The 24,005-nt window shown below is 37.0% G+C and overlaps 3 protein-coding genes across 3 annotated transcripts; 1 reads left to right on the top strand and 2 right to left on the bottom strand.

Moving 5' to 3' along the window:
* Positions 1–1,431: 1,431 nt before the first annotated feature.
* Positions 1,432–3,919, bottom strand: LOC143531331 (ras-related protein RABA5a-like). Its single transcript, XM_077026650.1, has 3 exons — positions 3,769–3,919; positions 2,536–2,945; positions 1,432–1,819 (listed from the first exon to the last, which is right to left on the bottom strand). Exons 2-3 carry the CDS (start codon positions 2,870–2,872, stop codon positions 1,476–1,478), a joined length of 681 nt encoding a protein of 226 aa, XP_076882765.1. The 5' UTR covers positions 2,873–2,945; positions 3,769–3,919; the 3' UTR covers positions 1,432–1,475.
* A 13,056-nt stretch (positions 3,920–16,975) lies between these two features.
* LOC143531329 (inositol transporter 4-like) lies at positions 16,976–20,281 on the top strand. The gene is made up of 6 exons (XM_077026649.1): positions 16,976–17,108; positions 17,744–17,814; positions 18,156–18,491; positions 18,567–18,674; positions 19,100–19,711; positions 19,808–20,281. Exons 1-6 carry the CDS (start codon positions 16,976–16,978, stop codon positions 20,279–20,281), a joined length of 1,734 nt encoding a protein of 577 aa, XP_076882764.1.
* Positions 20,282–20,381: 100 nt separating this feature from the next.
* Positions 20,382–23,616, bottom strand: LOC143531367 (subtilisin-like protease SBT5.4). The gene is made up of 11 exons (XM_077026674.1): positions 23,533–23,616; positions 23,326–23,420; positions 23,147–23,244; positions 22,907–23,071; positions 22,714–22,816; positions 22,086–22,623; positions 21,915–22,009; positions 21,586–21,822; positions 21,370–21,484; positions 21,099–21,288; positions 20,382–20,992 (listed from the first exon to the last, which is right to left on the bottom strand). Exons 1-11 carry the CDS (start codon positions 23,614–23,616, stop codon positions 20,451–20,453), a joined length of 2,262 nt encoding a protein of 753 aa, XP_076882789.1. The 3' UTR covers positions 20,382–20,450.
* Between the last annotated feature and the right edge of the window lie 389 nt (positions 23,617–24,005).

Here is a 24,005-nt window from a genome sequence, read left to right as displayed (position 1 = left end):
AGGGAAATTGTCAGCTCTACATTCAGCTTAAGCTTATGCTGACTGGGTGAATGTCATTTCCGTGCAAGCTTTGTCTAGCCTTTGTCTGTCCTGTCGTTGCTTTTACTTTTATGACACGCACCAGCTTTTTGATAGTCATGGCTTTTTCTGTCATTTACTGTTGCTAGAGCTTCCCTGCCTGGCTTCCTCCATTTGTGTATTCATAAGATGCTTCTATATTCCTAAGCTTTCTCCATTAGTGAGCTTCAGCTTGTGGGTGGGTAAGGCTACACACGTCATCACTCACAAAAGTTCCTTGGCCTAACTTGTGCATTATAAACCCTCAACTATTATTTTTAATAAAATTGGGAAGTTTATATAAAATAAAACCTGAAACCACTATCATGTTATAATGTTAACATGGTTTCCTTTTTGAACCGAAGTAAATGTTGAGTGCCTAAGTTGGATAAATCTACTTTTCTTTCGACTACGGAAATTGTTAAAAGCTAATTACGAGACAGAAACATCTTGACAAGAGGAAAGGCAGAAATAATGACAATGAAAAAAGCATAACCATAAACAACATGTTGTATAACCGTAACTGATTTCACAATTTTATTTAAAACTAACAAGTAGAGGGACTTTGGTATGCAAAAACCAGGTTGATGGACTTTTGTAAACAATACAAGAAAGTAGTTGGTTTTTGTGGTATTGGATATATATTTTCTTTGAACATTTTTTAATAAATTTTAGAGTAACAGGTTTATAGTCTAACATTTAAAGTAACAAGTTAGGTATTGTAGTTGTAAGTTAAGAAACTTTTTAGGCTCTAACATTATTTTATGTTAAAACCTTTTAATTAATTACCTTTGCAGTTATACGATAAAAGAAAAAGAAGCTTTTAGGGTTGGGCTTAAACTAATTAAAAAAAGATTTAATTTTAAATTTTTTTTAGAACCAAATTCTTTTATTGTAATTTTTTATGATTTAATATTTATCTTTTTTTCTTGATTTCTTTCACAATTTATTTGCGACCAAATCTTAATTTTCAAAATTTATTTTATTTTTCTGTTTTGCCACCCAAATAAACCACTGCATGTTCACAATGCAGTCTACACGAACAACTTAGACGACGGAGCTCTTCATCGACCAGTGGGAGACACTCGTAGCTATGATAACATGCCGATGCTAAGGTGGCTCAGGCTGATGCTGCTGTGCTCAGGTTGCTGATGGGATGCGTGGTCGTGTTGGTGATTGAGGAGGCTGCCAAATCACTCCAGGCTCCACAAATAGAAGACCACCTAAAAAGTCCTATGCGGCTCGTATAGCATCTTTGCACTTATCGTGTGCAGAAAACTTATAAAACAACATATAAAATACAAACACAAACCAAAAATCCCCTAATTCTTTTCCCATTCTCAAATCCTCATGTCATTTACATTATCTAATTAATACAATTTCACCTATACCCAAAAACCACAAGATAACATTTTAACCTAAGATGAGCAACACCAACTTTTTTTAGGCGCCTCTTCTTTTTTCTCTTCACTGTTAGCATCTTGTTTTGGGTCTAAAACAACCGTCTTTTTGCTTCCAATCGACAGGTCTTTTTTCAATTCTTGAGATTGCATCACCTTCTTGCTCAAAATGTTGTAAATCTCTGTGACGATTGTTAGAAACGCAGCGTTTACGTTTGAGGAATCGAGAGCTGAAGTTTCCATGAAAAATAGGCTTCGGGCTTCTGCTAATGATTTCCCCTCTGTGGTTGAAACTTCTCGCGCGTCTTTAAGATCCGACTTGTTTCCCACGAGTATTGTGACTACATTCATGTCACAGTGAGCTGGTAAACAAGTCAAAAAAAGTCGACTTGGTTAATAGCACAAAAAAACCAACTGCCATGTCATCATTTTTATCTTGTAACTTGACTGTATTAATTTAAACTAAAAAACTTTAAAAGTGTGATAGTTTTTATCAATATTATTTAAAATTTAAGGCTTTGAGAAAAAAGATTGTTACCCTAAATACACAATGAAAAGACCAAGATCAAACAGATACTTTTGACTTAGAATACAATAAGATCCTCTTCTTTCTCAAAAAGTAATAGAAAGAAAACTTTGACTGCAAAAGTCAAAAAATCAAAGGCAAATGCCATATTTTAAAGACCTTATTATTTTCTTTAAATATCAACAAAAAATATATATGGTTACTAATTACTAAACTTGATATCTTATTTTGAAACATCAATGTTAATTCGTTAGTATAAACTAGAAAAAAACTTGACTTGGTCGAAAAAGTAAAATGCAAAGCTAGAAAACCTTATTTTCTTGAAATACCAAAAAAGACGATATTTTTAGATACTGATTCCTAAACTTGATTTCTTAATTTTGCAACATTAGTGTAAATTCTTTGTTATACACTATAAACTTGACTTGTTTGACCAAAACAAGTCAAAATGCACAATTATCCTAAAAAAAAAGTCATAATGCACAACTTTTTGACCCAAAAAAAGTCAATGCACAAATCCTTAATAAAAAAATTTAAAATGCTAATACTCACTGTGAAGTTCATTAAGCCATCTACCAACACTATCAAACGTTTGGCGTCTGCTGACATCATAAACCACAAGAGCTCCAACCGCCCCACGATAATATGCTGATGTCACCGCTCTAAAACGTTCCTGTCCAGCCGTATCCCATATTTGTGCTTTAATTTCCCTCCCGTTGACTTCCATTTTTTGAGTTTGAAATTCAACTCCAATGGTTGACTTTGAATTTGAGTAAAACTCGTTTCTTGCAAATCTAGCAAGCAAGTTTGACTTTCCGACACCCGAGTCACCAAGTAAGACGATTTTGAAAAGGTAATCATCGTGTGAACCGTCTTCTGATAACGCCATCTTTTTTATAATTTACAAAAACATAATCAGCAGCGCGTAGCTTCTTACAAATGGCAGTCCCATTATTGTTAATCTGCACATGCAAAAAAATATTAATCTTTATGAAATGCAAATAGGTTATAACATATGATGATTTATGATGGTAAATATATGATTTGTGCAATAACTTTCATCAAAGATGACTGAAGGTACAAAGTTGCCGAAAATCATGATGTTTGGGGTTCAAAATTATTTAAGTTATGATTAGTGCTAATATTTATCATCGAAGATAATTAAGGATAAAAAATATGATTTGTGATTGAAAATTATGATTTTCAGGGCTGACAGCTATTTAATTTATAATTTGTGCTAATACTTTAATCAAAGAATGGCAGTTCACTCGTAGAAAAAAACTATAATTTGTGGTTGAGAATTATGATTTTTGGAGTTGGAAATTATTTAATTTATAATTTGCTCTAGTATTTTCATCAAAGATAATTAAGGGTAAAAAGCTATAATTTGTGATTGAAAATACAAGTTATGGGGTTAAAATTATTTAATTTATGACTAGTACTAGTATTTTTTATCAAAGATAAATAAGGGTAAAATAAATTCATCAAATATTTTACAAAGGACAGATAAGTAATACTCAGAACAAAAATTGTTGCACTGTTCATGTGATAGATGGAAGAAAACACAGCAGAAAGACACATTAAACTTCTAAACCATATTATTAAATAAAAAATCAAGTTATGATTGTGATAATATAACTTTTGTAATGATATTAACAGGATTAGACTAATGTAGTCCGACCGCTTAACTGGCACTAAAAAGTTATCGACTTTGACCCAAACACGTATTGAACCTCTATCCAACCCGTCTATTTTATCATTTTTAAACGACCCTCACGGCCTCACCTAATTATTTTTACGGTTGTTGAGTTCCTGCCCAACTGCTATTCATTGCAGACCTCAGATATCAAACCTGAAAAAAAAACAGAGAATAATCTTTAGGATATTTATGCACAAATGCAAGATGTTTGTATGCACTACCACAACCATAAAAAGGTTTAAATAGACGCGCTAAGATAATATATATGCTATTTTTAATTCTTATCACCCTATAAATCTTTTGCTGTCTTACATGTCAATCAACTGACGATTTAAAATATTTTACCTTCCAAAGAGCCCCTTAATCAATGTCAAAGTGCGTAAGTGGAAACTAGCATCCATAGTTATCAAAAGCGCTAGACGCATAGGCCTTGCCTGAGGCCTAGGCGCAAGGCGCACAAAAGTGAGGGCCTTAGAAAAAAAAGGTGCACTTAAATAAAAAAATCAAAATATTTTATGTATTAGAAAAATAATACTATTCTTCATATAGAATAAACAAAAAGCTATGATATAACATTTAGTATTTTAGCATCATCTAATTAGTACCAAAAGTTCTAAAAGAGTCAAGATTCAAAAATGTAATTCCAAAAGTTCAAAACATGAAAACCAAAATTTCATAAAGTAATAAACAATCTGGTACAGAGATCACTATCACTGAAAACTAATATTTACTTTACATTTTTAACGGCATTACCATCACAAAAAATAAAGATCCCTTTTGATCAAAGGTGTGTCAATAAAAATCCTCACTTTTATATGTTACTTGCGCATCCGACATGCGAGAGTCGAGTGACACCAATTCACCAAACAATCTCAAAGGGCGACCCCACTAAAAAAACCTTCTAACACCAACAGCTTTCAATTTGCAGATAATGAAAAACAAAGATCACTTTTGATCAAAAGCGGGCCCGCTTACTAAACAACTTATAGTATCCGATACTCGTTTTTATGTGTCGTTTACATATCCGACAGGCAAGTTAAACCAAATAACCAAACATCTAGTTAAACAAACCTCTACTAAACAGGTCCAACAACATTCAAATGCCATCATATCTTGACCAACATAAAAGTCAACACATTTCGAAAGTCAAAGCAATTAACCCTTTTGAATCCAAGACAGATCCTCTAAAAAACACACAAATATAAAATGATTACTCTACCAAGAACAAAGCAAGTGCATTAGCAACAAAATAATATTGTTTTCTGAATAAACCCATAAATTAAAAGGCATTAAATCGCAAAAATTAACAATCTTTATCAAAACTAAAGATTTTTTTTTTCAAGAACCAAATTATTGAACGTACCTTTGACTTATTTGGCATTTAAAACAGACCATTTTCATCTTATGCTGTGAATTTAACAATGAAATCAAATTAAGCAGTCAAAATGTGGGTAAAATGTGGTTGATTAATTAGTGAGAGTGAGAATAATAAAGAACTAGGGTTCGTGGGAAGGTAAATGAATCGAAGGGGAGTGACGAGACGAACCAGATTCAGAGTAATGGAAGACATACACGCATTTGGTGTAATTTTGGGCCTTCAATTGGGCTTATTCAATGGGGCCAAACTGGTTCGGGTTATAAACCGGTTTAGAACGAAAATATTCAAACCTATCAAATTGATTTAGTCCGGGTTATAAACCGCTTGGTGGCAACATCGGGTCGGTTTGGAAACTGGTTTGCATCTTAAAAGCCCGAGCGGTTGTACCAACCTATGAGTTGGGCTGATTTGGAAACCAATTTGGCCCAGATAAGTACCGGGCTGGTTTGGAAATTGGTTTGCATCTTCACAGTCCGAACCTCTATACCAACCTATGAATTGGGTTGGTATGGAAACAGATTTGGCCCAAATTAGTTTACGGTTGTTATCGGGCTGGTTTCGAAACCGGTTTACCATGTTGGAGCTTGTTTTTCCTTAACTTGATATGGGACTAAAAGGGGGAAAAAGTAGTGGTTTTATAATAACCCAAATATAAAGATAACAAATAAAATATATTAATAAATAGGATTATTATTAATTAAGGTGTGGTTGTGAATTTAATATAAGTATTTGAAATTTGAGATTTTGTGATTTGATCAACTAATATTAAACAAAATGATACAGATGCATATTATGATTTGAATTTCGAATAGGAGGAGAAATCTAAAAGATATATAGTATTATTAAATCAAGTATAAATCGTATAGCTATACTGGATCAATAATATTAGATCAAGACTAATTAATAACCCATTCAGCCTCTTCAAACTAACCACCGGATATTTTGGCAAATATGTTTCGTGCGTTATCCGTATCCCCGACGATCGACGATGTATAAAGCTTCAAATCAAACTTCACAAAACCATACCAACTTTTTCTTACTCTCTGCCTCACCACCACATCACACCATCACCCTAAATTAGCCTCGCAACGAAGATTGTCCGCCATCACAGTGCCGCCAACGGCTGCTGCAAATCAGACGACAATCGGCAACTGCCGCAAGCCAGACGCCACCGGTGCCTTCGTTAGTTCGCATCTAGTTCGGTGACAAATTTCGGGCACCGCCACTCGTTTCTGTTTCTCTCAAGTACCGACCGCCGTTTTTCCCTCCTCGAGTAAGTCACCGTAACGCATCGCATACCACCACCGTTCAAGTTCCGCCTACGATCTGTTCTGTTCTGTCGAGAGGAACCGATTAAGTCACTATCACATTTACGTACATCACCGACCTGTTCGAAAACTAAGGTAACCGTCCGCTCCTTTTCTTTTGGTTCGTACACCTAATTAAGTCGTTCGGATGAGATCGTTGATTCGTTCCTGTGATGGATAACGTTGTTTAATTAGAAACTCTATTTAAATTGGTATGTATAATGCATGCATGTCATTAAAGATAGGAGGACAAGAGTTTCTATATGCATAAAGTTAACTGAAGCACCATAATAATAAATATGAATGGCTTTACAGCCACTACGTATAACTTAAAATCAAATCTGAGAAGTTAGGAATTTAAAATGATAAATTAAATTTTGAAAGTTTTTGTGATCATAGGTAAATAATAGTTTTGGTCAGTTACTTTATTCATAATATTCCCTTATAATGAAGATGAGATTTAAAATTCAACATTTACATATTAGTACTTATTTTTGGTAGCTCTAACGATATTTAAATAACCACCTAAACAAGCCTATGGTTAAACAAGTTTTCTTATGGATTCTTAAAGTGTCTTCCCGGGAAAAATCAACGAATCATCCATCGTAATTATGCGAGTATATCTAAAATAAAATGTGAATAAACCGTAGGTTCTCATAATTATTGAAGACAGGCCAACTTTTTTTACTTTTACATAATAATTAAGGTACGGATTCTGTTTCTTGTTACTTTATAGTACGGTTTCTGGTTTCTTTCACTCATAGTATTAATTATATTCCGTTACTTCGTAGTACGGTTTCTGGTTTCTGTCACTCATAGTATAAATTATATTCCGTTACTTCATTACGGTTTCTGTTTTCGGTTACTTATAGTATTGAATCTATTCCGTTACTTTGTAGTACGGATTCTGTTTCTTGTTACTTCGTAGTACGGATTCTGTTTTTCTTCACTCATAGTATTGGTTCTAGTCCATTTTATATTCGATGTCCGTCACTTCGTAGTGCGGATTTTTGTTATCTAGTTCGGTTTATTCGTATGATATGGTTATATTAATTTTATAGCATGCAATAGGTTATATATGTTTTGAATTCATTATTGCATGTTCCTGTTTAAATATCTTTTAGTTATACGACTTTAGTTCAGTACTCTGTTACCCGAGCATTTCTGACTTGTCGTTGGGGCGTCAACGACATGGCACTTATCGTGACAGTGCGTAATCAAAGTTCACGGCGTCTCTGAAAGTACTCATGTAGTACCTTGGCCACTTAGAGGCGTATAGATCGATCTTAGCTCCGACTCCTGACTCCTGACTCCTGACTTATGTTTGAGATGGAACAAATGTGTGCACGCCACCCACACCGTCTCCTTGGTGCATGGACTAGCTAGCTGTGTACCCCTCTGTTTAGGCTCTGGGTGCTTCCGTATTACACGACCTATTTATTTTAACATCATCGTCATGTATATTAGTAATTATATTTTGTTTCGCTATATTTCTGGTCCGTTTTGATATGTGTGTATGCATTTGGTTAAATTTGAGTATATTCATATTACGTCCCGATCGTGTATCGGATTATGTTTCGCATCTAATTATAGTTCGGTCTAAAACGTGGTTTTATATCCGCAATAGTTTCAGTTTTATTTCAGTATGTGTTTTGTCTTATGTATGCCTTTACCTGTACTATTGTTCTCTTCGTTACTGGGCAATTTTTGGCTCAGCCGTGTTTTCTTGTTTGTGTCTGTCTTATTTGCTAACAGGTAATTCGGGAAATTGGGGAGATCAGTGATGAGAGTAAAATGAAGCTCAAGAATAAGGACTTGATTTAATTTTCTTTTATTTAAGCATTTAATAAATTTGACTTAGAATTTCTTTCAGTGTTTTTAACTCTTTTGGTTGCCATGGGATTCTTTTCATTTCGTTTAAATGGTTTTTGTTTGGTTTATGATATCTGTAATAGTGACACGTCAGCCTGCTCCGGGTTGGGGTGTTACAGTTATGGTATCAGAGCCCAGGCTCTTTCTTGTAGAAAACTTACACGAAAATAATTAAAAATGTGAGTTAATGGGTAGACGTCGGGTTAGGATTTTCCTTTTCGTCTTTCGCGTATTCCGTAAATCCTTATCGATCAATTCATACGTTATCTTACTTTCAGATGCCTCCTAGAAGACGTGTTAACCGCCAAAACGGGAATGATGCTGGAAACGACCCACCTCTTGCGACCCTTGTCGCTAACGCCGTCAATGCGGCTATTGCTGCGGCAGTCCCTAACATCATACAACAGTTGCAGCAGAACAATGCCGGTGGCAACAATGTCGGTGGTAACAACGCCGGTGGCAACAACGCCAGTGGAAACAATGCTGAGGCAACAATCCTCCTGTTGGTATTCATGTTTGGCTTGAGCGTTTTCAAAAGCAAAAGCCAAAATCCTTTAGTACTGCTAGTTCTCCAGTAGAAGCTGAAAACTGGATCGCGCACATCGAGAAACTGTTTGAAGTGCTGGGTGTTGAAGATGTGTTTAAGGTTCGATTAGCTACTTACAAGCTCGAAGATGACGCTCACAGATGGTGGAAGACACTGAAAGCTGCCCGTGGTGGAGACAATTATGCTGCTACACTTCCTTGGAATGAATTCCGTACATTGTTTTACCAACAGTACTTCACTGATGCTGATCGCAGTGAATATTTGAGAGAATATTCTTCAATTATTCAGGCTAATGATGAGCCCATCGTTGAGTTTAAAAATCGTTTCAGTCGATTGGTTAGTTTTCTTGGCCCAACTGTAGGCACGCAAGAACAACAGACCAACCATTTCAAGTGGGCCATTTGTGACCGAGATAGGAAGTTTATCTTGAACCTCCGTTTTAATGACATAAATGAGATAGTTGATGCGGTTAAGAACCTTGATAATGATAAGAAACACCGCCAGAAATCTTTTGATGAAAGTCGTAAGCGGCGTAGAGAAAATAATCAGGGTCAATCTTCTTCTCAAGTTGGAACCGAACAGTCCCTTGTGCCCCGAGACCGTAGACAACGTACTGATAGGAATTTCAACAATCAGCCACGAAATGGGGGAAATCAAAATCAGAATCATAGGCCCGCACAGAATAATATGCAACAACATCATAACCCCACCAGAGCTCAACCACTTAATCAACAAAACCGAAATACTCCTCTGTGTGGCACGTGTGGGAAACGTCATGGAGGTGCTTGTCGTCGAGCTGAAGGTCGTTGTTTTAGATGCGGAGATGCAGGACACATGATCAGAGACTGCCCTCAGCGGGACCCTAGGGCTAATACTAGGGAAGATGCTAGATTTGCTGCAGGAGGACGAGTTTTTACACTTACAGCTAATGATGCAGCTAATGCCCCAGGTATGGTTTCCGGTAATTTACAAATTGGTGATCGTGATACGTATGTTTTATTTGATACTGGTGCGACACATTCTGTGGTATCACTCTTATTTGCTAAATATTTAATGACTATGCCTACTGCCTTAGAGTACCCTTTAGTGATATCTACTCCTCTGAGAGACACCACTGTTATCTCTCACGTTTATAATGAGTGTCCAATCCGAATCAATTCAGTTATCCGTGCCGCAGACTTGTATCCTATGCATATGAGCGACTTTGATGTTATTCTGGGTATGGACTGGTTATCGCAACATAATGTTACGATCGAATGTCAGACTCGTCGTGTTTTATTTGGAAATCCTCAGTGTCCCGAAATTATCTATCAGGGGAACCAGCCTCGAAAATCTTTAAAAATTATTTATGCGCTTAAGGCTCGTAAGTTTCTATCGCACGGTTGTGTGGGATTTATTGTTTCGGTTAAAGCTACATCTTCTAATGAACCCAAAATCTCCGATTATCCGACTGTTTGTGATTTTCCGGACGTTTTTCCTAAAAAATTGCCTGGACTTCCACCTGATCGCGAGGTAGAGTTTACTATTGATCTTGTCCCTGGTGCCGAGCCGATTTCTAAGGCACCCTATCGTATGGCACCTTTGGAGCTTAAGGAGCTCAAAGAGCAGCTACAAGAATTATTGGAACTGGGTTTTATTAGACCGAGTGTCTCTCCTTGGGGCGCACCGGTCTTATTTGTGAAGAAGAAGGATGGTTCATTAAGACTCTGTATTGACTATCGGGAGTTGAATAAAATCACCATTCGAAATCGTTATCCCTTGCCTCGTATCGATGATCTATTCGACCAGCTTCAAGGCGCCAAATGTTTTTCTAAGATTGATTTGAGATCTGGTTACCATCAGCTTAAGATCAAAGATTCAGATGTTTCTAAGTCAGCCTTTCATACTCGTTATGGCCATTATGAATTCTTGGTGATGCCGTTTGGGTTAACCAATGCCCCCGCCGTTTTCATAGACTTGATGAACCGAGTTTTTCGAGAATTTCTTGATAAGTTCGTGATAGTCTTCATCGACGATATTCTAATTTATTCTAAAAGTAAAGCAGAACATGAGGATCATCTTCGTATCGTACTCGAGATTTTACGTAAAAAGAAGCTTTATGCAAAATTCTCAAAATGCGAGTTCTGGCTAAGCAAGGTAGCGTTTTTGGGTCACATTGTGTCGGCCGAAGGCATTACAATGGACCCGGCTAAAATCGAGGCAGTCACTAATTGGCCTAGACCTACCTCAGTCTCAGAAGTCCGTAGTTTTCTCAGCCTTACCGGTTATTATCGCCGATTTGTTGAAGGTTTTTCCGCCATCGCCCTACCCCTCACGCAACTGTTAAGGAAAGGGGTTAAGTTCTCCTGGAATGATGATCGAGAGAAAAGTTTTGAAGAACTAAAGAAGCGATTGGTTTCTAATCCGATTCTTACACTTCCTTCAGGCACGGGTGGATACCAAATTTATAGTGATGCTTCTAAGAAAGGTCTCGGTTGCGTTTTAATGCAGCATGGTAAAGTCATTGCATACGCCTCACGACAGTTGAAACCTTACGAGGTTAACTATCCGACGCATGACCTTGAACTCGCTGCAGTTATTTTCGCGTTGAAAATCTGGCGTCATTATCTTTATGGAGAGACTTGCGATATTTTCACTGATCATAAGAGCTTGAAATATATCTTCACTCAGAAGGAACTGAACATGAGGCAGAGACGTTGGTTAAAACTTCTAAAAGATCACGACGCTAACATACAGTATCATCCGGGGAAGGCAAACGTTGTAGCCGATGCTCTTAGTCGGAAGAGTTCCGGAACGATAAATTCTTTTCAGCTGCAACCTCATATCCTCAATGATCTGGATAGATTGGGTATTGGTCTCCATTTTGGTGATACCAATGGATATCTAGCCAGATTTCAGATTGAGCCTGATCTAATTTCTCGAATCAAGAGTGCGCAATATGAAGACGGAGAAATTTGGGCAATTATGCAGAATTTGGAGGTTGGTAAACAGTCAGAATTCAGAGAAGACGAACATGGCGTAGTTTGGTGTGGGAAACGGTTATGTGTTCCTAGCGATTCCACCCTACGGGAGTCGTTGTTAGCTGAGGCTCACAGTTCACCGTTCTCAATCCACCCCGGATCCACAAAGATGTATCGGGATCTTCATCAACATTTTTGGTGGAGCGGTATGAAAGAGGACGTGGCCAGTTATGTCAGCAGATGCCTTACTTGTCAGTAAGTTAAAACTGAGCATCAAAGAGCTGGGGGTTTACTTCAGACACTTGACATTCCGGTATGGAAGTGAGATGATATCTCAATGGATTTTATTACCGGACTACCTAAAACGTTCAAAAGAAATGATGCTATTTGGGTTGTAGTCGATCGTTTGTCAAAATCGGCTCACTTTCTTCCGATTCAAAAAGGATTCTCAGTCAGTAAGTTTTCCGATATTTTTACTCGAGAGATTGTGAGACTCCATGGCACCCCCGTCTCTATTGTTTGTGATCGAGACCCACGTTTCACTTCGCGTTTTTGGAAGGGGTTGCAGGCCGCATGGGGTACTAGATTGAGATTCAGTACCGCGTTTCATCCTCAGACTGACGGTCAGTCAGAACGTGCCATTCAGACACTCGAAGATATGCTTCGAGCATGTGCCTTAGAGTGGAGTGGAAACTGGGACGAGTATTTAAGTCTGGTTGAGTTTGCCTACAATAATAGTTGGCAAGCTAGCATCGGTATGGCGCCATTCGAGCTTTTATATGGTCGTAAGTGTAGAGCCCCTAATTGTTGGGATGAGGTTGGTGAGAAAATTATTGAAGGGCCCGAGTTGGTACAGATTACAAATGAGAAAGTTACCATTGCTCGTGAGAAGCTAAAAGAGGCTCAGAGTCAACAGAAGAGCTATGCAGACCGACATCGTCGAGTTTTGGAATTTAATGTCGGTGATCGGGTATTCTTGCGAGTTTCACCTTGTAGAGGCGTTCAACGTTTTGGAATCAAGGGAAAACTTAGCCCAAGATTCATCGGACCGTTTGAAATTCTTGAAAGAGTTGGCGAAGTCTCTTATCGTTTGGCTTTACCACCTCAGTTATCTCATGTGCATAGAGTCTTTCACGTATCCCTTCTTAGGGGGTATAATTATCACCCGTTACATGTTGTTACCTATCCGCTCCATCAGATTCGCGAGGATTTAACTGTTGAAGAAGAACCTGAAGCTATTCTTGACCGTCAAGAACGCATTATGCGCAAGAAAACTATTTCGTTCGTTAAAATTCTTTGGAAGAACCATTCTGAACGAGAAGCTACTTGGGAAATGGAGGATACTATTCGTTCCCAATATCCGTATTTATTTTCATTTTAGCAGTTGGTGATTTCAGTTTGGATGGTTTTGATTTCATATGAATTCTGTTTTATATGACCCAATATTTGCTTCTGAGACTTTGAAATTGTCATGTCTGAATTTATGAAAGTTTAAGTTTGTTTCGTTTCCGTGATATCCGAAAGTATGTGTCACCGTCTTACAATTTCGAGGACGAAATTTTTTTAGGGGAGTATAATTATAATAACCCAAATATAAAGATAACAAATAAAATATATTAATAAATAGGATTATTATTAATTAAGGTGTGCTTGTGAATTTAATATAAGTATTTGAAATTTGAGATTTTGTGATTTGATCAACTAATATTAAACAAAATGATACAGATGCATATTATGATTTGAATTTCGAATAGGAGGAGAAATCTAAAAGATATATAGTATTATTAAATCAAGTATAAATCGTATAGCTATACTGGATCAATAATATTAGATCAAGACTAATTAATAACCCATTCAGCCTCTTCAAACTAACCACCGGATATTTTGGCAAATATGTTTCGTGCGTTATCCGTATCCCCGACGATCGACGATGTATAAAGCTTCAAATCAAACTTCACAAAACCATACCAACTTTTGCTTACTCTCTGCCTCACCACCACATCACACCATCACCCTAAATTAGCCTCGCAACGAAGATTGTCCGCCATCACAGTGCCGCCAACGGCTGCTGCAAATCAGACGACAATCGGCAACTGCCGCAAGCCAGACGCCACCGGTGCCTTCGTTAGTTCGCATCTAGTTCGGTGACAAATTTCGGGCACCGCCACTCGTTTCTGTTTCTCTCAAGTACCGACCGCCGTTTTTCCCTCCTCGAGTAAGTCACCGTAACGCATCGCATACCACCACCGTTCAAGTTCCGCCTACGATCTATTCTGTTCTGTCGAGAGGAACCGATTAAGTCACTATCACATTTACGTACATCACCGACCTGTTCGAAAACTAAGGTAACCGTCCGCTCCTTTTCTTTTGGTTCGTACACCTAATTAAGTCGTTCGGATGAGATCGTTGATTCGTTCCTGTGATGGATAACGTTGTTTAATTAGAAACTCTATTTAAATTGGTATGTATAATGCATGCATGTCATTAAAGATAGGAGGACAAGAGTTTCTATATGCATAAAGTTAACTGAAGCACCATAATAATAAATATGAATGGCTTTACAGCCACTACGTATAACTTAAAATCAAATTTGAGAAGTTAGGAATTTAAAATGATAAATTAAATTTTGAAAGTTTTTGTGATCATAGGTAAATAATAGTTTTGGTCAGTTACTTTATTCATAATATTCCCTTATAATGAAGATGAGATTTAAAATTCAACATTTACATATTAGTACTTATTTTTGGTAGCTCTAACGATATTTAAATAACCACCGAAACAAGCCTATGGTTAAACAAGTTTTCTTATGGATTCTTAAAGTGTCATCCCGGGAAAAATCAACGAATCATCCATCGTAATTATGCGAGTATATCTAAAATAAAATGTGAATAAACCGTAGGTTCTCATAATTATTGAAGACAGGCCAACTTTTTTTTACTTTTACATAATAATTAAGGTACGGATTCTGTTTCTTGTTACTTTATAGTACGGTTTCTGGTTTCTTTCACTCATAGTATTAATTATATTCCGTTACTTCGTAGTACGGTTTCTGGTTTCTGTCACTCATAGTAGAAATTATATTCCGTTACTTCATTACGGTTTCTGTTTTCGGTTACTTATAGTATTGAATCTATTCCGTTACTTTGTAGTACGGATTCTGTTTCTTGTTACTTCGTAGTACGGATTCTGTTTTTCTTCACTCATAGTATTGGTTCTAGTCCATTTTATATTCGATGTCCGTCACTTCGTAGTGCGGATTTTTGTTATCTAGTTCGGTTTATTCGTATGATATGGTTATATTAATTTTATAGCATGCAATAGGTTATATATGTTTTGAATTCATTATTGCATGTTCCTGTTTAAATATCTTTTAGTTATACGACTTTAGTTCTGTACTCTGTTACCCGAGCATTTCTGACTTGTCGTTGGGGCGTCAACGACATGGCACTTATCGTGACAGTGCGTAATCAAAGTTCACGGCGTCTCTGAAAGTACTCATGTAGTACCTTGGCCACTTAGAGGCGTATAGATCGATCTTAGCTCCGACTCCTGACTCCTGACTCCTGACTTATGTTTGAGATGGAACAAATGTGTGCACGCCACCCACACCGTCTCCTTGGTGCATGGACTAGCTAGCTGTGTACCCCTCTGTTTAGGCTCTGGGTGCTTCCGTATTACACGACCTATTTATTTTAACATCATCGTCGTGTATATTAGTAATTATATTTTGTTTCGCTATATTTCTGGTCCGTTTTGATATGTGTGTATGCATTTGGTTAAATTTGAGTATATTCAGATTACGTCCCGATCGTGTATCGGATTATGTTTCGCATCTAATTATAGTTCGGTCTAAAACGTGGTTTTATGTCCGCAATAGTTTCAGTTTTATTTCAGTATGTGTTTTGTCTTATGTATGCCTTTACCTGTACTATTGTTCTCTCCGTTACTGGGCAATTTTTGGCTCAGCCGTGTTTTCTTGTTTGTGTCTGTCTTATTTGCTAACAGGTAATTCGGGAAATCGGGGAGATCAGTGATGAGAGTAAAATGAAGCTCAAGAATAAGGACTTGATTTAATTTTCTTTTATTTAAGCATTTAATAAATTTGACTTAGAATTTCTTTCAGTGTTTTTAACTCTTTTGGTTGCCATGGGATTCTTTTCATTTCGTTTAAATGGTTTTTGTTTGGTTTATGATATCTGTAATAGTGACACGTCAGCCTGCTCCGGGTTGGGGTGTTACAGGTTTTGGGGCGGGTGTATTGTTAGGCGATATCAAGCATGTTTGATTTGAGCATATAGTTGATTACTTTAAGCTTACACGGAAGTTTTTTGTTTTTTACTTTTGGTTTTCTCTATACTTGGGTTGCGTGTGTGATTTATCATATTTTGAATTTGTTATAGTTTTATAATAATCAGGTACTCAACAAGTAAAAGGTCGTGTATAAGACACATTTTGCGATTTGATATGAGACTGATTACTTATGCACAATACATAAACAAATACATATGAAAGTCAATTGTTCAACCTACAAATACAATAGCTAAAAACGAAATTTATTTAGTACACCAATCTTTCCACATAATATTTTTAGGGGAGATTTTGATCCAAAAGAAACTTATCGATTTGACATCTGCCGATGTTTTGGATAAGCAAGCCGATTTGTTTTTAAAAATGATCTCATTCATTGTCTTCCAAATGCACCAACAAGCCGAAAAATGATCTGTCATATAACCTTATTTATAGATGACCCAAGTTGATATTTTCATGAATAGTTAACAAGTCACGAACTGAGAACGCATAGAGGGAGGTAAATTGCACCAATTAAGGGTTAGAAACAAAAGTAAAAATCAAAGGATATGTGAACTAGAACTTTACATTTTACATTGGAGTTCGTGATCATAGTAACAATAAATTCATGCTGAAATTTATAGCAAACAAATTCAATGCAAGTGTCATCCAACTCCTATTATTCAACTAATTTCCATGCTATAAATTCTGATGACTAACCAGCAGCACTCATTAATGACCCATAATTAAATCACTGTCCTATAATATTCACCAGAGAGAATCAAAGGAGAAGCAAAACAAGATCAAAAACCACAACTAGGTATTTGTAGATTATTATGTTCTTTGTTCATCTTGCATGCATGCATCAGTAGTACTAGCAAATCTTGATGAGTTTACTTTTGCATCATTACATTACAGATTGTATCCAGAAGAAACTGGAATATGGAAGGAGGCGTTGTCAAGCCGGATAAGATGGTGTTTTTGGAGTGTTTTAAGACCATTTGGCATAGACCTTATATAATGTTGCTTGCTCTTACAGCCGGTATTGGAGGGCTATTATTTGGTTATGATACAGGTGAAGTTGATTTTTGTTATTTGGGTTCTAATTTGATTAATATCAATCAACCAATCATACCCAGTGAAGTCCCACCAACAGCAAAGCTATAAGTAGGGTCTGGAGAGGGTGAGATGTAGGCACACCGTACCTTTATCCAAATGGATAAAGAGGTGGCTTCCAGAGACCCTCAGCTCTAATATGTATGAGGCAATATAAGGAAATCAAAGTTCAACAGTAAATAGTAATAATAATACAAATAATAATAATAATACTATATATATGGGAAGAAAATACCATTATTGTGTGTGACCAGAATAAGGTAAATAGACGCCCTAAAATGTTTATTTCTCCCTAAAAATTGTTAACTTTAATTCTACTTCTCCAATAATTCTTATCCTCAATCATGTCCTCTGAGAGGTTTAGGTCTATCAGATCATGTCTAATCCTCTCATCTTAAGTCAATTTAGGCCGTCCTCTACCCCTCCTCCCCTCTATAGTAATGTTTTCTACGGATCTAACAGGATTCGTCGTCTGTCTTCTCTTCACATGTCCAAACCATCTCAATCTCCACTCTCTAATCTTGTCTGATATGCTCGTTACCCCTAATCTCTCCCGAAGTTTGATATTATTATTTATGGTTGAATCTTATTCAGGAGTTATTTCGGGCGCCTCTCTATATATTCGAGATGATTTTCAAGATGTCGAAAGGCATACGTGGTTGCAGGTAGCTAGATCATTGTATTCGGGCTTGTATGTGAAACAATTCTTTTCTTTAAAGGGTGACTTGATCTTAAATTAAAAGTGTTCCAAATGACTTAAACAAAATGTAAGTTATATAAGTTTTTTTGTTATGCTAGCTACATCTTATAATATCTATCACACATTATGATAAGTCATTCTTTATTGGAGATATTAATAAGTCATTCTTCATGTTTCTTTATTGGAGCTATTAACAAGTCATTCTTCATGTTTAACAATATAGAGTAAGAAACAAATTTTGATAGAAAAACCAAGTCAATAAGTCATTCTTCATGTTAAAGCCATGAATTTAATTTGAACTTGAAGGAAACCATAGTTAGCACGGCTGTAGCTGGAGCTATTGTTGGCGCAGCAATCGGTGGATGGACGAATGATAGATACGGTAGGAAAAAGACTATATTATGTGCTGACCTTTTGTTCTGTCTTGGTTCAATTACCATGGCTCTAGCTCCAAACCCATGGGTCATTATTCTTGGCAGACTTTTAGTTGGTTTGGGCGTTGGGCTTGTCTCCATCGCATCACCATTATACATATCCGAAGCTTCTCCAGCCCGAATAAGAGGCGCACTTGTTATCACCAATGGTTTACTCCTTACCGGAGGACAGTTCTTATCATACCTCATTAATTTAGCATTTTCGAAGGTAAATTAGTCACAATCATGATGTTTTTTGAGACAACTTGTTTGTTTTGTTGTTGGATTAATAAATTTGTTTCAGACGCAAGGAAATTGGCGTTGGATGCTTGGGATTGCGGGAGTTCCACCGATGGTGCAGTTTATCTTGATGTGCTTTCTACCCGAGTCACCAAGATGGTTGTATCGCCAGGTAGAGCTCATAGTTTATGACACAACACTTTGACACAACACGACCTGACTCAAGACACAATTGAACGAGTAAGTGTTTTGGGTAAATGGGTTTGGGTCATAAACGAGTTAGCAATGCTCGTTCATACCAACACTCTTTGTTAATCTGGCTCAGACCGAAACGCAAATATAAAAGAGAAACCTTTTGACATAAATGTAGCACAAGTTATATTGTTTTAAAGTTGTGCCATTTACTAGCTCAATGGGTTTGTATAGTCGAACCTAAACCTAATATGAGTTCGCTAGATTTCGAGTTCTCTGTATCAAAATTTCACATGTTATTTATAAATAAACTGGGGTCTAAATTGTCACCTCTACTCAAAACCTTCCAACATATTTGGTTTCCTGATCTATGTTTATGTGTCAATGTGACATGCCTTTGATCAGAATCAGATAACTGAGGCACGGAATATACTCAAAAAAATTTATTCAACAAACGAAGCGGAGGAAGAAATGAAAGCTTTGCAATCATCTATCCAAACCGAAAAGGAAGCCGAAGGATCCTTAGGAGATGGTTTATTTTCAAAGATAAGAAGTGCATGGGCTAATAAGGTTGTTAGAAGAGGACTATATGCTGGTGTCACCGTTCAAGTTGCACAACAATTTGTTGGAATCAATACCGTCATGTACTACAGTCCCACCATTGTGCAACTTGCTGGATTTGCTTCAAACCGGACAGCATTAGCACTATCACTTGTGACCTCGGGCCTCAATTCGTTCGGTACCATGTTAAGTATGTTGTTTGTTGACAGGTTTGGGAGGAGGAAGTTGATTGTTATCTCAATGGTTGGGATTATTATTTGCCTTGTGGTTTTATCAATTATGTTCTTTCAAGCTTCGGTTCATGCTCCTCGTGTTGATATTATGGAGTCGAATCATTTTGGGGTTAATTATACGTGTTCGGATTTGATATCATCAACAAATCCATCATCATGGAACTGCATGACTTGCTTAAGAGCATCCTCCAACTGTGCTTTTTGTGCCAGTAACGAAAATATTGTAAGTTATAATCCTTTGGATATTCTATTTCATACCCTTTAAATATTTGTTCATATATGTTTTAATTACATGTTATCTAATTAATAAACCAAACAGAATAATCCTGGGGCATGTTTGACTGCGGACACCATCACACGAGCCGCTTGTCGAGCACAACATCGTACATGGTACACCTACGGTTGCCCAAGCAAGTTCGGGGTTTTCACAGTTCTACTCCTTGGGCTATACATCTTATGTTACGCTCCTGGGATCGGGACAGTGCCTTGGATAGTGAATTCAGAGATATACCCGTTAAGATATCGGGGCACTGGTGGGGGGATTGCCGCGGTTTCAAACTGGGTTTCAAATCTAGTTATAAGTGAAACGTTTCTAACGTTAACTGAGACGTTAGGGGCTTCTGGTACGTTTCTGCTTTTCTCAGGTTTCTCGACCGTGGGACTTGTGGCTATTTTTCTTCTTGTCCCGGAGACGAAAGGGCTGCAGCTTGAGGAGGTTGAGAAGATGCTAGAGAAAGGATATCGACCAAGGTTTTGGTGCACTGAAGACAAAGATATGAAGTCTGCTTCTTAGGTTTATGGTTATGTTTTCCATAAAGATCTAATATGTATTTTAGTTGTTTTTTTCCCACAAAAATCATAATATTCCAATTAAATAGCTATAAATTAACAAACTTCAAAACTAAAAAAACTAGTGAATAAGTAACATTGAATTACGTAATTATCAACTACTAAAATATGGTTTAGGCCACAGAAACCACAATGGGGCTCTTCACATGGTACTGCTTGCCATTAGACCATGTTAGTTCCCCAAAAACATGATCACTAATTTGACTTGTGTCATCAACTTCTTTCATCGTCAACTCAAATTTCTGTTCTTCACCCTTCTTCCCGAATGCAAGAGTGCTTGGCTTCACATCCACTGATATCCCAACAGGGCTCTTGACACTAACTGTATATTTGCCAGGTGGGCCCACATTCGTCAATCTTCTTGTGACGGTGACAGTACCGTTAAGTTGATGGACAGTTATGGAAGGGTAGTTGAAGTCTAAGATGTTGTTCTTTTTAGGACATTCGTAAGGCTGATCAGAAAACTTCCGAATCATGGCGTTGTTGTATCCTCTAGTGCACAAGAAGTCAAGATAATCATTTGCAGTTAAGTTATAAACGAGACCAGGATCCATTGCACGATTAGGATCAATATGTCCAGCACCACGGCTAAATGGGCTTGCCTCATTTTTAGTTTCATCCAACATTGGGTTCCCTGTGTTGTCTTTTGTATATGCTGTACAAAAATAGCACGAGAATTAAACAGTTTTTAAACTAACATAATATACATTTTTGTTGCTATGTTTAGATACATGATTAATAATACATACTGTTAAGTTTACCAGTGGTCATGATGGCGGATTTGATGGAAGCAGGGCTCCAGTCAGGGTGGACACTTTTGAGAAGCCCAACAACTCCAGCAACATGTGGGCAAGCCATTGAAGTGCCTGATTCTAAGTTATATGGAGATACTGGTTCTGGTTCTTCGGAGAACGCTGCAATGATATTCACTCCAGGCGCGGTAATATCAGGCTGTTGATTTTCATAAAATTAAAGTAATTATGTTTCAGTTAATAACATGCAAACCAAAATATTAGATGGAAGAACAAAAACCTTAAGAATCTCTGGTGTGATTGAATTCGGGCCCCTGGAAGAGAACCATGCCAAAGATGGAGCAGGCTTTATATCCATGACAACTTTATTTGGGGTTATGTAGCCCAATGGTTTACTACATCAACATAACATATCATGTCATAAATATAATGGGTAACTAAAATTATTGTTTTCAGTTAATATAACATATCATGAGGTTGGGTTAATGGTAGTTACTTGGTGGAGTTGAGGTAGGCATAGAGACGAAGCGCATCCGCATATGTGATGTGTGTTGCTGGGAGCACATAAGGTTCAGTTAGTATCTCATCACCATTGTCTGCATCATTGCAAACAATCATGCCTGCAGCACCAGCAAGCGCGGCTTCTTTGCCCTTATCATTGCTTCCGACTAAGCACACCAAGATTTTCCCTTGAACCTTCTTTGGGTCAAGCGAACCTGGAACGCAATATATTCTACACATGTATACACATATTCACACAATCAATAATAATATACAAAACCGAGAAAAACCAAGTAAATGTTTCAAGAAAATAAAAATACATACGCATCCATAAATGTTGCGTTTTTGGCCATAGCATTTGCTGCATTAATTAGAGGATAATATCCAGAATGTGGCAAGGGTTTGGACATGCTCAATCCCTGTTATTATATATAGTTAAATACACAACAAAGAAAAACAAGATGATAATATATTGCACACTATGGTTGATTGTACCTTTAAGTTAAGTCCACTAGCAAGATGAACATAGGATTGAAACTCGCGGTCAATCGTGCTAGCCCCTACGGTTATAACCCAAGGAGCCACATTGTTGACTGATCCAGGTGTTGGTCCACCATTCCCTGCAGAAAACACAACAGTAATGCCTTTCTTGACAGCATGGAATGAGGCAATGGCTAGACCATCATTCATGTAATCAGTAGGGGTTCCACCAAGAGAGACCGAAATCACATCAACGCCATCTTGAATTGCTGTTTCAAACCCTTTGACTATATCTGCATCATCGCATTCAGCTCCAAAAAAGGAGGGTGGCCAGCAGACTTTGTAAGCCGCCACTCGGGCTCGTGGTGAACCGCCTTTAGCGATTCCATTTCCGATTCCGTTAATACTCACTCCTGGAACAAAGTTACCACCTGCAGTAGATAATGTATGGCTACCATGCCCTTCATGATCAAGGGCATTGCTCACTGAAGGATCCAAATTTCCAAATGAAGCTTGATAACCTTTGTTGTAGTACTTGGCACCAATTAGTTTACTGCCAACATCATCAATAAATAAACAAAAATTGTATTACTATTGGTATATATAAGTTAAACAGACAAGAACAAAGAAGTGATATGCTTACTTGTTGCAAGAAACTGATGTTCCATTCTCACAACCACCCTTCCACTTAGATGGAATGGGCCCATAACCGCTGCCATTGAAGCTTTTCGATTCGGGCCAAACACCTTAAATATGACAAAGTTATAAAATAAAAACTAGATAGATTAAAATACAACACTCAAAATTGATCATTAGTAGAGGACAAAACATGTTACCAGTGTCAAGATTGGCAATGATGATGTTTTCACCAAATCTTGCTTTCCTCCATAAAGAAGACGAACCGATGAAACCATTGTTTTCAAGATTCATGAAATCCCAAGACCGGGTTGTGTGTAAGTTTCGCCCTTTAGTCTGGATCACGGTCACCACATCCGGATGCTCTACATGACATAAATGTGAAAGAGTTCAATATTAAAGGTTTCCATGCAATATACTGTTATAAGATACTAACAAACCTGCAATTTTAGCTGCATCTTCTTCGTCCAAAAGCGCAGCAAAGCCGGTAAACTGCTTATTGTATGAGTAAATCATGGCCTCATCAACCCTCTCTTTGCTGTTTCAAAACATAATTAAGAAAAGATAAGTACAAAGTAAACTTATTATGTTTTGTTTTTGTATACAGATCATTAATTACCTCCCTAATATCGAGCCAAGAAACTCGAAGTGCGAATCTTCAATCTTAGATGCTTCAAATTCATGATCTAATGCTCCAAAGTAGACTATATAAGACTGCAAAAGTCCGAAAAATTATATAAAAATAATTTACAGAAAAAGAAAAGAAAAATATGCATATTATAAATGCATGCATGAATGCTGCTTTAATTAGTGGTGAAAAGTAAACCTTTTTGCTTTTGATTGCCAAAGAAGATGACTGCAACACACATGCAGTGATGAAGATGGCAATAAGAACTGTAAACAACTTCATGTTCAGCAATTGAGTTTTGATTAAGATTAATGTATATATTTATAGTCTTTGGAATATTAGTAGAAGTAGGACTCTTGATTAAGAGCTTTATCCAGTTATTGAAGATAAATAATAATAATTATCACGTTAATCCAAATGGACTTGAATCATATGTGCGTTCGAATTTCAATTTTGAAGATAAATAATAGTTAATACGTACTGCCATACGTATAAATTATAAGTTATACTACAGATTATAAGTTATAAATTATAAATTCTGAATAAATTATAACATACTAATTGTTTAAGTAAGTGAGGAGGAGCTATTCTATACTCTCTAATAAAAGCCTACAAGTTTTGTCATTTGTCACTTCTACATTAAACCTCACTTTGTTTAACAAATTTATAAT

This window comes from Bidens hawaiensis, unplaced genomic scaffold (assembly GCF_021521415.1).
Source record: "Bidens hawaiensis isolate Kalapana, Puna unplaced genomic scaffold, B.hawaiensis_p1.1 tig00009159_1, whole genome shotgun sequence".
NCBI classification, from domain to species: domain Eukaryota; kingdom Viridiplantae; phylum Streptophyta; class Magnoliopsida; order Asterales; family Asteraceae; genus Bidens; species Bidens hawaiensis.
This window is presented reverse-complemented; position numbering and strand designations above follow the sequence as displayed.

Bases quoted from the DNA above. Each gene is read 5' to 3' on its own strand.
- LOC143531329 (XM_077026649.1), top strand. From the start codon at position 16,976: ATGGAAGGAGGCGTTGTCAAGCCGGATAAGATGGTGTTTTTGGAGTGT. The intron at 17,109-17,743 runs GTGAAGTTGATT...AATCTTATTCAG, and splicing joins ATTATTTGGTTATGATACAG to GAGTTATTTCGGGCGCCTCT. The intron at 18,675-19,099 runs GTAGAGCTCATA...GCCTTTGATCAG, and splicing joins CAAGATGGTTGTATCGCCAG to AATCAGATAACTGAGGCACG.
- LOC143531367 (XM_077026674.1), bottom strand. From the start codon at position 23,616: ATGAAGTTGTTTACAGTTCTTATTGCCATCTTCATCACTGCATGTGTG. The intron at 23,421-23,532 runs GTTTACTTTTCA...GGACTTTTGCAG, and splicing joins TGGCAATCAAAAGCAAAAAG to TCTTATATAGTCTACTTTGG. The intron at 23,072-23,146 runs GTTTGTTAGTAT...TATGTCATGTAG, and splicing joins AGATGCAGCTAAAATTGCAG to AGCATCCGGATGTGGTGACC.
- LOC143531331 (XM_077026650.1), bottom strand. From the start codon at position 2,872: ATGGCGTTATCAGAAGACGGTTCACACGATGATTACCTTTTCAAAATC. The intron at 1,820-2,535 runs GTGAGTATTAGC...CTTGTTTACCAG, and splicing joins ATGGCTTAATGAACTTCACA to CTCACTGTGACATGAATGTA.